Source organism: Loxodonta africana, chromosome 4 (genome assembly GCF_030014295.1).
Source record: "Loxodonta africana isolate mLoxAfr1 chromosome 4, mLoxAfr1.hap2, whole genome shotgun sequence".
Lineage (NCBI taxonomy): Eukaryota > Metazoa > Chordata > Mammalia > Proboscidea > Elephantidae > Loxodonta > Loxodonta africana.
In genome coordinates, this window is record NC_087345.1 from 117503053 (window position 1) to 117521367 (window position 18315).

Sequence of the window (18315 nt, forward strand, 5' to 3'; positions counted from 1 at the left end):
TGTCAGGCCAGCAAGTCTGGTCTTTCTTTTTGAGTTAGAATTTTGTTCTACATTTTTCTCCAGCTCTGTCTGGGACCCTCTATCGTGACCCCTGTCAGAACAATCAATGGTGGTAGCTGGGCGCTGTCTAGTTGTACTGGACTCAGCCTGGTGGAGGCTGTGGTGGAGGCCGTGGTCCATTAGTCCTTTAGACTAATTTTTCCCTTGTGTCTTTGGTTTTCTTCATTCTTCCTTGTTCTGGAAGGGATGAGACCAGTGGAGTATCCTAGATGGCCACTCACAGGCTTTTAAGACCCCAGATGCTACTCATCAAAGTCGAATGTAGAACATTTTCTTTATAAACTCTGATATGCCAGTTGAGCTAGATGTTCCCTGAGACCATGGTCCACACAGCTCTCTGCCCAGCAATTTGGTTCCTCGGGGTATTTATAAATTTTTTACATGAAAGCACAAATAGATTAATTTATTGCCAGGCTTGAATGCTTTTGTAATGCCACAAGAAAAATTTCATGAATATGTAAATTACATACAAATTTGATACTTGGATAGAACCTGAGAATTCTACTTTTAATACTTTTCTAAAATTCATATAGGAAATAATGACCTATGCTAACAGAATGTGTTTCTTTACAGATGACCTGACCATAACTCCCACTGATACTCGTTGGGTTGGTGCATGGTGGTTTGGCTTTCTAATTTGTGCAGGAGTGAATGTGCTCACTGCCATTCCTTTTTTCTTTTTGCCTAAAACACTTCCAAAGAAAAAACTAAAGGATAGTGTTGGCGTCATTAAAACTGATAAGGAGGATAAACACAAAGACGAGGTCAAGAAGGAAAAGAATGGAATCACTAAAGGCAAATATAAAAATTTTAAATACTATATAATTTACTTTTTATTTTACATGTGCCTGTATTTTAGTCCAACACTATAATATGCAATGGTGTGAAATGAAAATTAGACATTAACAGTGTCATAAGAGAAAGAAGAAAAGTTTTTTTTATTGACTATTTATTTCCAAGTAGCAGTACAGGAAGACTCAGACTAGTTACAAATTATTGACTGTTTATTGTCAATATGACTAGTTCAGTTTGTAACTAGTCTGAGTCTTCCTGTACTGCTACTTGGAAATAAATTATGTAATTTGGAAGTTGAAGAATCTCAGATCAGCCTTTATATAAATTTTTATGTCAATATAGAAATGCAATAAGCATATTTATTTCTTTTGAGCCCATGTGCTTTAAAAATTAAATTTTATAGATAACATAGGCATAATTAGAAATAATTTAGAAAGTCAAATTAAGAACAAAAAGAGGAAAAATATATACACTAATCTCAGGAAGTAGCATAGTTCTGTAATCAAAATGTTAATTTAGCCGGGAGCTTGCTGGAATTTAACACAGAAAAAGAAAGCATGATAGGCCACATAATTCTCTATATTTGACAGAAGGGAAGAAAAATAATTCTTAAAAAGAAAACTCTTACCAAGTAGTAGATTGTAAAAGAAAGAAATTATCATAGGAAATATGATGTGAGTAATATTGAGCTGCATAGTGGTTTTCTGGAGACCTGGTGGTGCAGTGTTTAAGAGCTCAGGATACTAACCAAAACGTAGGCAGTTCAAATCCACCAGCCACTCCTTGGAAACCCTATGGGGCAGTTCTATTCTGTCCTGTAGTGTCGCTATAAGTTGGAATTGACTTGAGAGCAATGGGTTTGGTTAGTGGTTTTCTAGCAAATTTAGAGACACATTTCATGTAACAGTTTTTTTTGTTTTGTTTTGCTTGTATACATCCTCAATAAAAGCTCAAATCATAATGCACAGAAGGCGTTTCTATGGAAAACTAAGCTAAGGTGGTCCAAGTATTTAGTGTTGCAGAACACTGATTGTCAAACATGGAAATATATTGGAATCACTTTGGAAGTATTTTTAAAAGTACTGATGCTGGGAGCTTCTGTACTGTTTCCAGAAGGTTCTGATATAACTAGCTTGGGGTGTGGCCTAGGTAATGGACTTTTTTTTTTTAAAGAGTGGTTTTTAAAGTGGTGGGAAGGGGCTCATTTTCCTTACCTGTAAAATGGGGGTAATAATAGTACTTATTATTATAGGGTTGTTGTACAAAGATTAAAAGAGATTCTGGCACATATTACAGTTAGTACTGATGTTATTATTACCTATAAATATGAATTCCACTACTAGAAATCATTTCTTTGCATTACGCCATGCTTCCCCTTCCTCCAATGTTTTATTTATTGATACTTTGTTCCAGAAAGGGTTTCAGGCAGTTTATTAAGCAGACCAGGATAACATAAAGTAAGGAAGTCAAGACAGAGAGCATGAAGATAGGAAAAGTAAAAGAAACAAGAAGTGAGAATTTGACCCATAATGGTGGCAGTGTGGCTTTTGTACACTTACTGGAGATCTGCCACCAATTTGGTCCTGCATGAAAAGTTACAGACTAAAGCACTCGCGTTGTCCTTAATGTGTACCAATTGAATCCATATCTCTAGGGCTGAGCCCTGAGTATTGATATTTTTAAAAACATCTCTAGGCGCTTTGAATATACATCCAGTTGAGAACTGTTAGCAAATACAAGAAAACTGTCATTCAGAAGAAGCAGAAAAACTTCTGGTACTTGAGAAAAATTGATTCCCACATGTATTGTCATTTTAAATGTTCAAGAACTCTTCATATCAATATTTGAGCTTGAACTTGTTTTTCAAATTGATTTCTTTCCAAACTTTATCGGGCAGCATGGGATATGTTCTCATTCTAGAAGATCTCTGAAGAAGATAGGTTGCTAATAGAAGGGAAGAGAGGAAGACAAAAAAGAAATGAAGTGGACACAGACAGTGTTTTGGCCTTTTTATAATTCTGCCCTAAGACAAAACAGTAACTTAGTGAAGACAAAACTATGGTGTCCTGATCCCTGCTTAATCAACGGCATCACTGACTTGCAGAAGCTACCAGAACAACTAGATAAATTTAGCTTTCAGGGGGTAAAAGTAATTAACAAACAAATGTACATTACAAAACTGAAAAAAGTAATTTTTTTGTGGGGAGGGGGAAGATCGATGTTTCAGAAAAAGCCGATCACAAAATGCAAAGCAAAGTTTATTTTTACACGGTGGTTATTCTTTCATTTCAGATTTTCTACCATTTATGAAAAGTCTTTTAGTTAATCCAGTTTACATGCTTTTCATACTTATAAGTGTGCTACAGTTCAATGCATTTGTGAGTATGATCTCCTTCATGCCTAAGTACCTGGAACAGCAGTATGGAATATCATCTTCAGACGCTATCTTTCTCATTGGTAGGTGCCTTATTAGCCCGATTTTTTCCATGATGTGGTGACTAGTGTGATGATGGGTCTAGGAACATCTTAAAAACTGGAGTCCCTTAGGGATATTTGGTATATTTTCCCCTTCTTCTCTCCAGAGGAATCAAGGAAGTGTGGGGAAGGGAAGAGACCAGGAATATCCTGTTTGGTAAGAATACAGAATTATAACATTAGTGGAGATATTGGAGAATACAAAAATTAGATAAAAATTTCAGACAGGCATTCTATTTGTTGAAATAAGGAAGGCTGAGTTAACACATTAGGATTCTGCATTTTACTTCCAGACTTGACTATTTTGGCTGCAATCCGTGAAATCTTTTTTTCCTCCTTAGTTCTCTGTTCCCCCTGGTGGCTGTAAGTGTCTCTGCAGGCCCATGAGTTCTGCTTTTCCTGTGACCACACTGACTCCAATCCTGTAGTTCTATCATATATTTTAATGTTTTGAAAAGTGAATTTCCCAGATTTTGTATCCAAATCACATAGCAAAAAAAAAAAAAAAAAAAGACAAAACCAAATCTGTTGCCGTCAAGTCGATTCTGACTCATAGTGACCCTATAGGATAGCACGCTTGTTAAAAGATCCATATTCCTGGGGCCTAGCTCAGATATACTAAATCAGATTCTTTGATGTGAAGCTCTGGAATGGATTTTTAAGAAGCTCTTCCAAGAATGCAATCCGGTGAGCAAACCCTGACGTTGAAAAAATGCAACCCAGGGTTGTTTTTTCCCTTTCTTTTTTTTTTTTTTTTTGTGGAGGGGCTGGAAAGTGGAGAGTGCTGGTCAGTAGCAGCAATACATGAAGTGTGAATATGCTTGACAATCACAGGCTTAGCCAAGTGACCCTTTATGGCACCTTAGGAGTCCGTGGGTGGTACAAATGTTTAACACGCTTGGCTGCTAATTGAAAGGTTGAAGGTTCAAGTCCACCCAGAGGTGCCTAGGAAGAATGGTCTGGCGATTTACTTCTGAAAGAATTAGACATTGAAAACTCTATGGAGTACAGTTCTATCCTGACACATGTGGGATCCCAGTGAAATGAAATAGACTCAACAGCAACTGCTATTGGTACCTTGGGCTGAGTCAGATTCTTAACAACCAGAGTAGGAATAAAAAAATGTGGAACCACATACCAGTAGATACATAAAATCCCACCCCACAGAAAGGGAGGCAATACATTATGGGTGTTTGTTGACTCTTCTCTCCTGCCTCAATCCTAAGAACAGAAATACTGATCCCAATCCCTGCCTGCAAAGAATTTACAACCTACTGAAATACATTACACTTTTCGAAATGTACCTTGACTTTATGGGTGTGTGCATACAAAGAGCTGCAGCATGTAACCAATGGGTATAAAACTAAATCAGCCTGCCTCGTGTGAGTTAGACTTACATAATTTCTTATGTAAGATGTATTAAATAAAACTGATAGAATATTTGTTCCCTTGAGAAGTCATTTTGTAAATAATATTTTGCTTGCATTTACAGGTATTTATAATTTACCTCCAATATGCATTGGATATATTGTTGGTGGTTTAATTATGAAGAAATTCAAGATTACTGTCAAACAAGCTGCCCACATAGGATGCTGGTTATCTTTAGTTGAATATCTTCTCTATTTTTTAAATTTTTTAATAATCTGTGATAGTTCTTCAGTTGCTGGCCTAACCATATCTTATGAAGGGTATGTTGTTTTCTAATTAAATCCATACCCTTTTAACAAGTTAGTAGCATATATGTGCATGATGTATTAATTCATTTATTTCATGTATATATAGTTATATCTAAAACACTGAGTAATTTTAGATTTTGTACTTTGAGAATTATTTGGGTTTATAGAAAGGCTTGTATAATTTGAAGGCCGTACTTAATCACACAATCAGTTAAAATGAAAGGAAGGGCATCCTAAAATATTGTCTTTAAAATTACCAAGGAATGTAAGATTGGAATAATTTCAAACATAAAATTATAAAGTAATTTCATGTACATCTTCTGATTTAAGTCTTGTAATCTCTCTTTAAGATAGCTATTATTATTTCTATTTTACAGATAAAGAAATTGAGATTCAGAGAGATTAAATGACAAAGGGAATTCATAGCAAACCTCTTTAGCCACATCTATATAGCAATGGAGAATTTAAAATGGAAAAGAATCTTAAAGATTGTCTAGTTGAATCATCTTCAATTATCCCGATGCCCAGGGTGATGATGTAACTTGTATAAAACCACACTGTCATTTAGTGACAGAGTTACGACTTCAGTGCAGTTTCTAGACTTCCATGCTAGTTCTCTTTCAAACACGTTTCACTGAGCATAAGAAAATTCCCTTTCGCTGGGCAGTTTTTATACTAAAAGAATGCATTTGTTTACCCACATATTTCTGGAACTAAATGCATTATCTGTAAGTGGAATTTGTAGTTTTTGGTCTTCTTGGTAGCCCTTCAGTTCGACATTGTTGTTGTAAAATATGACAGGCTTGTTACTTTCCACAATACAGATCAACTCAGGGATTAGATCGAATTAATTTTTGAGTTCTGATAGTGCCGGGGAAAAAGCCTATCATATGGGAGATACTCATTTAATGCTTGTTTATTAACTGTTTGTTTATTTGAAATAAATGACTGAAAAAGTCTCTATGTAGACACTGAAGTAGGTATCTTTTATGTAAAAGCTGCAGTTACCCAGGCCACGCAAATGCTGGTTGGAAGCACTTGATCTAGAATTATACAGGGGCCCAGGGAAGCCAAATGGACCTGATTATCCACTTCTATGTATAACTGGATATTTAAGAGTCATTTGATAATGGAAAAAACCTTTCAATCAAAGGTTAATTTCTCTGATTAATCTTCATAACAACTTTAAAACACTAATTTTATTACTGTTGTTTTATGGATGAGAAAATGGATGCCAGAGAGGTTAAGTCACTTCTCCAAGATCACAGAGCTCATAAGTAGGACAGGAGTAAAACACCTTGGTCTGACCCAAAGGTGAAAATTATCTGACTCTTCTTTGTTGCTTTTGCATATCTTCTTCCTTGCCTTAGTCAATTTGGGCATCCTCAATTTCTAGGGCTAGAGAATAGCTGATAGCTGAGCGGTATCCCTCTAGCTTGTGATATGTTCCGTAAGCAGGCTCTGGGATAAATGCATTTTCATCAACAAAAAGGCCATACAATTTCAGAGTAAAAACTATGACTAAAATCACATTTTATCCTCAAAATTCTATTTCAAATAAAGTGTTAATGGACTTCACAGCCATATATTTGACCTGAAACAGGCCTAGCACCACCTTGCACAACCCTGGCCCTACTTAGTCTCTGACCTGGCACTAGATCTGTAGTACTTCCTACTTCTTTCTTCTCCCTAAATATAATCCCAGGACTCCTTTGAAGGCCCTAAGAAAAAGCAGTACAGGTTTAAAGTAGTAGAAGTCACAGTTTAGGAATCCATGATTCGGTATTAGAAATGTTTTATCCGATTTCTCTTTCTGTGACACGGAAGGAGAGGAAATGGAATTGGGGATGGAGATGAAAGGAAGGAAGAGAAAATGCTTGAATAATCTTTTCATATCCATGGCATCATTTTAAATTATTTCAGAATGCAACACGATTTATATCTGGAAAATACTGTCTTTGCTGACTGCAACATGGACTGCAACTGCCCAGCTAAAATTTGGGACCCCGTTTGTGGAGACAATGGTTTGTCATACATGTCAGCTTGTCTTGCTGGTTGTGAGAATTCCAGTGGAACAGGAATAAATATGGTAACAGATTATCGGCCATTTGTACAGAACTTTCATCTTGGGCATTTGATTGATACCTCTCAGATATGAATTGGGCCTACATAGAATAAAAGTAAAATTAAAGTCTTTCCTCAAAATCAAAATATTATTGTTATTTTTTTTTTGTAAAAAAAAAATCAGTTACTTTCTACATACTCACTTGATTTACCTTTTATTTCCTAGATCTTATTTAAAACCTTCGTAGTTCCGAGTACTGATGTATAGTTTCAAAAGACTTGAGATTATTCTGCTAATTTGGGTTAAAAATACTCTTGTCTGAAATACTTTGATCATTGAAAGAAAGTTAGCAGTTTCGACCTAATTTATTTTTGTTCTTTTTTTCTGTGCATATATGTATGAATGTACTTTCTGTGTTTGTCACATTCTGACAATTTTAAGAAGATCAAATTAGGCATGTTTCCTTGCCTCAAAATTGTCACAATAGTTAAAATGCTGGCAGGTGTTCAAAGTAAAATATAAATTTTAACATTTATTAAAAGCTGAAAACATTTCACAATTCAAAAAAGATTAAATGTATTATTTTTTAAAAAAACTAAATATTTTTGGAGCAAAACTATTTGTAAACATCTGAATATTCAGTTGAAAACTCTAGAACATTTTTTGTTTGTCATACTTATTTTTGTGGGAAAATAGTTTGTTTTTTTTGTTTTCATGTGCCTCTAGGAAAGCTGAGCTATTGCAAATTTACTGCAAATATTTAGAAACAAAATGTATTTTTTTCTGAAGCTATTCTTTGGTATTATATTTTATGCTCTAATCCCGAGAAACACCATAAAGGAGATGGGTTAAAGGATATAAACTGTCTCTATCTTGAACCAACTGACTATGATGAAAATATCTGAAATTTGCATTCAACAATTTTTCTTCTTTAAATGGGATTATATGTTATTTTTTGACAGGTGTTCCAAAATTGTAGCTGCATTCAACCATCAGTAAATTCTTCTGCAATTCTTGGACTGTGTGACAGAGGACATGACTGTACCATGATGCTCCAGTACTTTTTAATATTGTCGACTACCACCAGTTTCATTTATTCTTTAGCTGCCATACCTGGATATATGGTTCTCTTGAGGTAAAGACTTATTTTCATTACTGTGTTAGATAACTTCCCGGTCATTTATTAAGGTGAGTTTTTCTAATAGAGCCCCTTGGAGCCTATGGTATCTCAAGAATTCAGACCTCTACTATACATTTATTAAGGATTTTGCTGACTGACTTACCATGTTGCTTAAGAACCAAACCCACTGCCGTTGAGTTGATTACAAGTCATAGAGACCCCATGGGACATAGTAGAACTACCCCTTTGGGTTTCCAAGTCTATAATCTTTATGGAAGCAGACTGCCACATCTTTCACCTGAGAAAGGCTGGAGAGTTTAGACCTCTGACCTTTTTGGTTAGCAGCCTAGCACTTAACCGTTGTGCCACCAGGACTCCTTACTTAAGACCCTATCTTTTTGATTTTATAGTGCTTTAGGTGAAAGTTTAGGAAACTCTGGCAGTGTAGGGTTAAGAGTTTGGCTGCTAACCAAAAGGTCAGCAGTTCGAATCCATCAGTCACTCCTTGGAAACCCTATGGGGCAGTTCTACTCTGTCCTGTAGGGTCGCTATGAGTTGGAATCAACTCGATGGCAATGGGCGGGCTTAGGTGAAAGTTTACATCTCAAGTTAGTTTCTCATTCAAAAATTTATATACATTCTGTTTTGTGACATCAGTTGCAATCCCTGCAATGTGACAGCACTCTCCCCTTTTCCACCCTGGGTTCCCTGTATCCATTTGTCCAGTTTTCCTACCCCTTCCTGCCTTCTTTTCTTGCCTCTGGGCAGGAGTTGACCATTTGATCTCATATATTCAGTTGAACTAAGAAGCACATTCCTCTCGCGTGTTATTGTTTGTCTTATAGGCCTGTCTAATCTTTGTCAGAAAAGTGGGCTTCTAGAGTGGCTTCAGTTCTCAGTTAGCAGGGTGTCCAGGGACCATCGTCTTGAGGGTTCCCCAGTCTCTGTCAGACCAATAAATCTGGTTTGTTTTTTTTTGTGAATTTGAATTTTGTTCTACATTTTTATCCACTGTGTCCAGGACTCTCTATTATGATCCCTGTCAGAGCAGTCGGTGATGGTAGCCAGGCACCACCTAGGCTCAAGCTGGTGGAGTCATGTGGTCTTTTAGTCCTTTGGGCTAATATTTTCCTTGTGTCTTTCGTTTTCTTCATACTAAGTCTTAATTATCATGATTTCTGTACAAGCAAATTATTTCACTATCTCTAAAGCTAACAATTCATATTGAGCTTTATAAAATTTTAAACTTAGCAATACAAATGTTTCTTGGTTGACATTTTACTCCCCATCTTTCCTTCCTTACTTCTTAGAGCTAAATGAGTGAACCTCTCATTGTTTAATACAAGAGGGGTGAACCATATGAAATGGCCATTTTGATAGGGTGATTGACTATCAGCCATTTCTTATTGTTCAACTTACAGGACAGTGGAGTGTAAAGCTACCAGAAGCCCCATTCACCAATTACTCTCTACAAGACATTAGACGGGTCACTTGACCTGAGTTCCATTTTTTTCTTATATAAAAAATAAGTGTGATAATAAGTGCTCAACTCTCTTACAAAGCTATATGAGATATAAATGATTAAGGATTTTTCAAGGGCTTTATAAATTTGTAAGGTATTCTATTATAAAAAAACCAAACCCCTATTATAGATGTTAATTATTATTAAATTATTACACTGGAAATACTAGTTTAGGAGAGACATTCTTCATTCACACATACACACAAGACAATTAAAGTCAAATTCAAAAATGAAAAGACTTTTCCACATCCACACATCTAGAAAATTGCAGAAGATGCAACTTTAGGATGATTAAAGATATGCTATTTTAATTTTTTTACTCTTCATGCTTAATAAACAATTCTCATCATGGTTTGCATTTTTTCTCTTTTCTTCTTCGTTTGTTGGAACCCAGAATCACAGTTAAGTTAGTCATAATACTCAGTTTACAACATATTATTAGCAGAGATCAAGTCATGGTTTCTGTCTTGTTTTATTTGACTTTATTTTTATTTTGGCGTGTATTTTATTTTCTTTCATTCCGTTCCCTTCTACCTACTTTAAGCATCCACTTTAATATAATTGATACGTTCCCCTAAATGCATATTTTCCTTTGTAAAATGGGTAATATGATTTTTGTGTGTGTTTCGATATTTACACAGATGGTGGTGCTCTATAATTCTTGTTCTGGATAGAGCATAAGGCACCTGCATGCATGCATTCGCCAAGAATTGCTAGTACTTCTAAGTTCTCACATCATCACTGCATGAGAATTCCCACTTCCTTAGGACCTCATTAGCACTTGGAGTTATCTGATTCTGATTTTGATTATTCTGCAGTGTGTAAAATGGTAACTCATTGATGTTTTAATATGTGTTTTCCTGATCTAGTGAGTTTCAGCATCTATTCAGACTTTTGTTTTATTTAGGCATCTATTTCAGGATGTCTTTCATTTTCTCTGCCCATTTTTCCATTATATTTTCTATCTTTTTCTTGTGAATTTGGTGATTTCTTTGTAAAGTGTAGATAAAAATACAATATTGTTTAGATGATATAATTATCTTTTTTTTTTTTTAGTCTGTCATCTTTAATTTGTCCATGGTATCCTTTTTTTTTTATCCTTTGAGAAACAAAATCCAAAATATTGTTGTACCCTAATCTAATAATTTCCTTGCCTCAAGGTTTCTGTTTTTGGGTTCACATTTAAAAATTTTTTTCCATTCCCAATTTACAAAAAAATTCCCATACGTTTTATTCTACTGGCTTTACAGCTTTACCTTTTACGTGAAGAAATTCATCTCAAGTCCATCCTTATGTATAGTGCAAGATAGGTTGATATCCAGTGTTATTTTTTTCTCTACAAAATAAGCGAGTTTTCCCAACATTATGACCTTAATAATAGGTTCTTTGACCATTGATTTGTGGTGTCCCCTTTTTCATATCTCAAGTCTCTCTATACACATGTGTCTATTTTGCACTTACACTCTGATCCACAGATTTGTCGGTTTTCATGCTAGTGCCATATTGACTGTATTGCTCTGGCATGACATATGTTAGTATCCCTTATGGTAAGTCTTCCTCTCCCACACACTCTTGTCACCTTAACTCTTCCTTTACTCTTTTCTTTCCAAATTGATTGAGCTATTCATGGATCTTTATGCTTACATGTGAATTTTGATTGAGTTTGTATGGATTCTACAGACTCATTTGAGAAAAATCTCAAAACGTTAAATCAAATGCCTTCTGGATAAAATTGTTGATGTTGTTTTAAAGACGCTATGTGTCAGATCTCCAGGTCTTTGCATATGTCATCATAATACTTACTTTGTCTTCTTGAGATGCCCTTTGAAATCTCCTGTGCAGCTCTTTGCTTCACCATTTTTTCCGTTTTCTTTAGGTACTTGACATTCAAGAACAAGTTTCAGAATCTCTTCTGACATCCATTTAGGTCTTCTCTTTCTTTCCTGTCTTTTTAATGACCTTTTGCTTCCTTCATATATGATGCCTTTCATGTTATTCCACAACTTGTCTGGTCTTTGGTCATTAGTGTCCAACATATCAAATATATTCTTAAGATGGCATCTAAATTCAGGTGGAGTATACTCAAGGTCATATTTTGGCTCTCAGTACCTTGCTCTAATTTTCTTCAGTTTCAACTTGAACTTGTACGTGGGTAATTGATGTTCTGATCTACAGTCACTCCCGGCCTTGTTCTAACTGATGATATTGAGCTTTTCCAACATTTCTCTCCACAGGTGTAGTCAATTTGATTCCTGTGTATTTCATCTGGTAAGGTTCATGTGTGTAATCACCTTTTATGTTGGTGAAAAAAGTTATTTGCAATGAATAACTTATTCGTTTTGCAAAATTCAATCATGCAGTCTCCAGCATCATTTCTATCACCAAGGCCGTATTTTCCAACTACTGATCCTTCTTTGTTTCCAACTTTCTCATTCCAATCACCAGTAATTATCAGTGAATCCTGGTTGCCTGTTTGATCAATTTCAGACTGCAGAAGTTGGTAAAAACCTTCAGTTTCTTCATCTTTGGCCTTAGTTATTGGTGCATAAATTTGAATAATAGTTGTATTAACTGGTCCTCTTTGTAAGCATATGGATATCATCCTATCACTGACAGTGTTGTACTTCAGGATAGATGTTGAAATATTCTTTTTGACGATGAATGCAACACCATTTTTGTTCAAATTGTCTTTCCCAGGATAATAAACCATCTGATGATCTGATTCAAAATGGCCAATATCAGTCCATTTCAGCTCACTAATGCCTAGGATATCAATGTTTATGCATTCCATTTCATTTTTGACGATTTCCAATTTTCCTAGTTTCATACTTCATACCTTCCACATTCTGATTATTAATGGATGTTTGCACCTGTTTCTTTCCATTTTAAGTTGCGCCACATCAGCAAATGAAGGTCCCAAAAGCTTGCATCCACCCACATCATTAAAGTTGACTCTACTTTGAGGAGGCAGCTCTTCCCCAGTCGCATTTTGAGTGCCTTTCAACCTTAGGGGCTCATCTTCCGGCATTATATCAGACAATGTTCTGTTGCTATTCATGAGGTTTTCACTGGATAATTCCTTTCAGAAGTAGACTGCTGGGTCCTTCTTCCTAGTCTGTCTTACTCTGGAAGCTCAGCTGAAACCTGTCCACCATGGGTGACTCTGCTGGTTTTTGAATACTGGTGGCACAGCTTCCAGCATCACAGCAACACACAAGCCCTCACAGTATGATAAACTGACAGACACGTGGGGGAAACACTCTCAGCATTTCTGAAGCTGAAAAAACTGAAGAAAAAAAAAATCAAGTCTTGAGTTGCAATGCTGAAGGATTCTACAGAGGAAATATTAAATGATGCAGGAAGCATCAAAAGAAGATGGAAGGAACACACAGAGTCACTATACCAAAAAGAATTGGTCGACGTTCAGCCATTTCAGGAGGTAACATATGATCAGGAACCAAAGGTGCTGAACGAAGAAGTCCAAGCTGCACTGAAGGCATTGGTGAAAAAGAAGACTCTGGGAATTGATGGAATACCAATTGTGACATTTCAACAAATGAATGCAGTGCTGGAAGTGCTCACTCATCTATGCCAGCTACCTGGCCAACCAACTAGAAGAGATCCATATTTATGCCTATTCCCAAGAAAGGTTATCCAACAGAATGTGGAAATTATCGAACAATATCATTAATATCACATGCAAGCAAAATTTTGCTGAATATCATTCAAAAGCAGCTGCAGCAGTATATTGACAGGGAAGTACCAGAAATTCAAGCCAGGTTTAGAAGAGGGTGTGGAACCAGGGATATCATTGCTGATGTCAGATGGATCCTGGCTGAAAGCAGAGAAAACCAGGAAGATGTTTACCTGTGTTTCATTGACTATGCTAGGGTATTCGACTGTGTGGATCATAACAGATTATGGCTAACATTGTCAAGAATGGGAATTCTGGAACACTTAATCGTGCTCATGAGGAATGTGTACATGGATCAAAAGGGAGTAGTTCGAACAGAACAGGGGATACTGCATGGTTTAAAGTCAGGAAAGGTGGTGTGTCAGGGTTGTATCGTTTTACCATATCTATTCAATCTGTATGCTGAGCAAATAATCCGAGAAGATGTACTATATGAAGAAGAAGGGGATTGGAGGAAGTCTCATTAACAGCTTGCTTTATGCAGATAACACAACCTTGCTTGCTGAAAGTGAAGAAGACTTGAAGCACTTACTGATGAAGATCAAAGACTACAGTCTTCAGTATGGATTATACCTCAACATAAAGAAAACAAAAATCCTCACAACTAGACCCATAAGCAACATCATAATAAAAGGAGAAAAGATTGAGGTTGTCAAGGATTTCATTTTACTTGGATCCACAATCAACACCCATGAAAGCAGCAGTCAAGAAATCAAAAGACATGTTGAATTGGGCAAATCAGTTACAAGAGATCTCTTTAAAGTGTTAAAAAGGTAAGATGTCACCTTAAGGTCTAAAGTGCGTCTGACTCAAGCTGTGGTGTTTTCAGTCGTCTCATATGCATGTAAAAGCTGGACAATGAATAAGGAAGACTGAAGAAGGATTGATGCCTTTGAATTGTGGTGTTGGAGAAGAATATTGAATATACCATGGACTGCCAAAAGACCAAACAAATTTGTATTGGAAGAGGTAGAACCAGAATGCTCCTTAGAAGCAAGGATGGCGAGACTGTGTCTCACATACTTTGGACCTGTTATCAGGAGGAATCAGTCCCTGGAGAGGGATATCATGCTTGGTAAAGAAAAAAAGAGTCAGAGAAAAAGAGGAAGAACCTCAACAAGATGGATTGATGCAGTGGCTACAACAATGAGCTCGAGCATTGCAACAATTGTGAGGATGGCGCAGGACCGGACAGTGCTTCATTTTGTTGTACATAGGGTCACAGTGAGTCAGAGCTGACTCAATGGCACCTAACAACAACAACATGTGTCAGATAGTGTCTAGAACAGCTGTGTCTCACTTACTTTAAGAGATTGTAATAAAATATTGTACTGAGAAAATGCCAATATATGATGTATTTGCTAAAAATATATTTTACCCTTTTGCAAGAAGAGCTGCTTTTATTTTCTCAACCTTGAGTTAATCAGGAAAGAGGGAGGGGCACAGTGGAGTTCAGGAAGTGTATTCTTCTAGCAGGTAGCTGTGCAGACCCTGAAGTGCACGAGACACCAAAAAGTGCCATTGGGAAATAAAGGTTTTCATTTCTACTCCTGGGAATTATAGGCAACAGCGAGAAAGTAGGGGGATTTTTGGATAGAAGGAAAGAACGTCTTTGCAACTCTTAAAATTGTGCCAGATCATTTAAAATGTGTTTGTTTGGGACTTTTTCATCACTTTTCTTTTAAAAGTTTTACTTTTGCCTTATTTCCTCCTTATGTTTACTTACACAAATTCTTACATATCTTTTGTATGCTGTTAATATAAATAATTTGAATACAGATAGGGCTGCATTGCTCTTGCTTTAGGCTAAAGGTTTAACCATTAGAAGCAAGAACTACTAATGCCAATAGGAGGATACAAAAAAAAAAAAAAAAAAAACCCAAAACCCAAACCTGTTGCCATCAAGTAGATTCCGACTTCCAACTTATAGTGACCCTATAGGATGGAGTAGAACTGCCCCATAGGGTTTCCAAGGAGCGGCTGGTGGATTCGAACTCCCAACTCTTTGGCTAACAGCTGAACTCTTAACCACTACCCATTACGCCACCAGGGCTCCAAGGAGTGGCTGATGGATTTAAAATGCCGACTTTTTTGGTTAGCAGCTGAGCTCTTAACCGCTGTGCTACCAGGGCTCCAACAGGAGGATACAAGAATGGAAATTGACTGATATGAATTATTTTTTTCTTCACTACCTTTTTGATAGAAAATGAACAAGCAAAATTGACGTTGGGTAAAGGTCAAGGGTCAGTAACAGGGCTTCTGAGTAGACTGCAAACTGGATAGTCAGTCCTTGAATAACCAAGACCTGACCATTTGAGTAAAATTTTCTAACTTTCAGTGTGTGTTATTCGTACACAAAAATCCTTTTAACAAACTATGGTAGCTTTTAAAATCTCTATTTTTATTTTATTTGTGAATTTATTTTTCAGGTGTATCAAGTCTGAAGAGAAGGCTCTTGGTGTGGGAATACATACATTTTGTACAAGAGTACTTGGTAAAAATATTTTTCCTACCATCATAACAGACCATTATTAAATACTTTGTAATGAAATCACTCTCTCAGGATCACAGCTTAGCAAGTATTTTACCTTTTGCTTGTAAACAACACTTTGCAATTAGTGTGAGAAGGAATATAAGAAGAGATGGAGAATTTTCTCTTTTTTCTTGATAAGGTCCTAACCAAAACCCTTTGCGTCAAGTAGACTCCAATTCATAGCGACCCTGTAGGACACAGTAGAACTGCCTCATAGGGTTTCCAGGTAGCAACTGGTGGATTCGAATTTGAACTGCCGACCTTTTAGTTAGCAGCTGAGCTCTTAACCACTGCACCACCAGGGCTCTGAAAAGGTCTATCTGCCCTTAATTCCACTTTTCAATCATTGGAAGATTTGAAAAGCAAATGAACAGGAAATATTTTGTTAAAATAATATATTCACATGATTGGCCCAAATCATTGAAGAAAAAATATAAAGTGTAGAAACTTTAATTGAATGTTTTTCACTAGCAATAATTTTTAGGTTGTATTTATTCATCAGATTACCTATTCTTTAAAATCCAGACTTTTACAGTAAAAGTAACTTCTAATTTCTAAAAATAAAATTTAAAGCATTAGCTTTATATTTTACTAAACTTTATTTGTTCTAAAAATAGAGGAAATTGAAATATTTGCAAGAAAAATAATAGGTCTTAATTGTTATGTTGTCGATGGATTTTTCTTTCTCTCTTTTAATTGCAGCTGGAATTCCTGCTCCTATATATTTTGGAGCTTTAGTGGACTCCACATGTTTACATTGGGGAACTTTGAAATGTGGTCAGCCAGGGGCATGCCGGATGTATGACACCACCAATTTCAGGTACAGATAGTTATTTTTTTAGAACTTCTTTCTAAGCAATAGAACCCACTGCCGTCGAGTCAATTCGACTCATAGATTCTGTATAAAATGGTACTATTCATATCAAACATTGCCTTTGCCAAATGACTAGAATACTTTATTTTCAGGATACTGATGCTTATCTCTCCATTTCTTATTTATGTATTAGTGGATGACTTCCCTAACCCACCCAGAACCAACCCAGTGCTGTCGAGTCGATTCTGACTCATAGCGACCCTATAGGACAGGGTAGAACTGCCCCACAGAGTTTTCAAGGAGCGGATTCGAACTGCTAACCTTTCAAAATGTTGTTTGTTAAATTGTCAGTAATACATACATTATTGAAGATAATGTTTATACTTGTTACTCATCAAAATTATATGACTCTCTAAAGTATCTCCATTTCCTCCGACATCATTTTAGCATCTTACTAGCCTGAATCTTCACTGTCTCTCAATCATACCCATTGCCTCTCCCCGGGGCTCTAAAATGATATTTATTCTCCTTCTTTACATCTTGGCTGAAACAATACTCTTCTAATGGCTCATTTTTTTGTTAATGTTGATCTCTTTTTGAACAAAACTCTATTGTTAATATTAATCTGTTTTTGAATGAAGCTCTTTTGTTTTGATCTATTTTCATATGAATATCTGAATTTTTTAAAATGTCGTTTGACTTCTGACCGGTCAGTAAGAAAACTTTTTCATTTTAAAACAATTAAAAAAAATTGCATTCTAAGTTCTTCATCTTAATCAATAAAAGGACTGTCAAGAACTGTGAAGGCTTGAGATTTTGCCCTGCTGGCAAGACAACAGATTAGCTTGCCACAGTTTCGTGGATGCAGTGAGTCAAGAAATGAGGTCCACATTTCCTCCCAGATAAAAAAAAAAAAAAAATGGAAATAAGACATATATACAAAAACTAGGCTAAGCCATCAGCTAGCTCCCTCTGTGGCTTTCCCCATTATTACTATGGAAAAATCACCCTTATAAAAACTAGGTTCTGGAAAAAAAAAAAAATTTTTTTTTTTTTTTTTCTGGTCTGAGGACCTGGCACATTGGGTAGGAAAATGAAAAATTACTAGATTTAGAAGAATACTACAAAGGAACAGAGAGAGAAAAACAAAACAAAATAAACAACCAAAAACACAAAAGGAGATTGCAAACTAAAACTTAAAAACATATGAACAAATCCAATGGCAAAAAAGATAGCACATAATTACCAATTGAAACATGATAAAATTTAATTGAATGTAAGTCTTTAAAATAAGTATACTTAGCCAGCTCAATAGTATAAAATTACTAATAGTATAAGATTATTTCATGCTATAAAATAAGCATATTTATATTATATATTTATAATATTTTATGAAATATATATAGTATAAACATCAGAAATATTAAATGGATGGAATAGTATCCATTAAAAATAAAAATCTAGCAGAAATGAAACATGAATATTAAAAAGAACTATTGGTGGGTATTGGAAATATTAGACATTAAATGTATAGATTGAAATAATAAATAGAATCCTAAAT

The 18315-nt window shown here is 35.7% G+C and overlaps 1 protein-coding gene across 3 annotated transcripts in view; it reads left to right on the forward strand.

The window, feature by feature from the left end:
• The window catches only part of SLCO1A2 (solute carrier organic anion transporter family member 1A2), a 36601-nt gene that overhangs the window by 15250 nt on the left and 3036 nt on the right, over positions 1–18315 (forward strand). For 2 of the 3 annotated variants that reach the window (XM_003405682.4, XM_064284498.1), the window contains 7 exons: positions 634–855; positions 3148–3312; positions 4823–5018; positions 6930–7095; positions 8034–8206; positions 15837–15901; positions 16643–16760. In XM_003405682.4, the coding sequence (XP_003405730.2) occupies positions 634–855; positions 3148–3312; positions 4823–5018; positions 6930–7095; positions 8034–8206; positions 15837–15901; positions 16643–16760 (1105 nt within the window). The remainder of the gene's footprint in view (positions 1–633; positions 856–3147; positions 3313–4822; positions 5019–6929; positions 7096–8033; positions 8207–15836; positions 15902–16642; positions 16761–18315) is intronic. The other variant, XM_064284497.1, reaches the window with a different exon arrangement.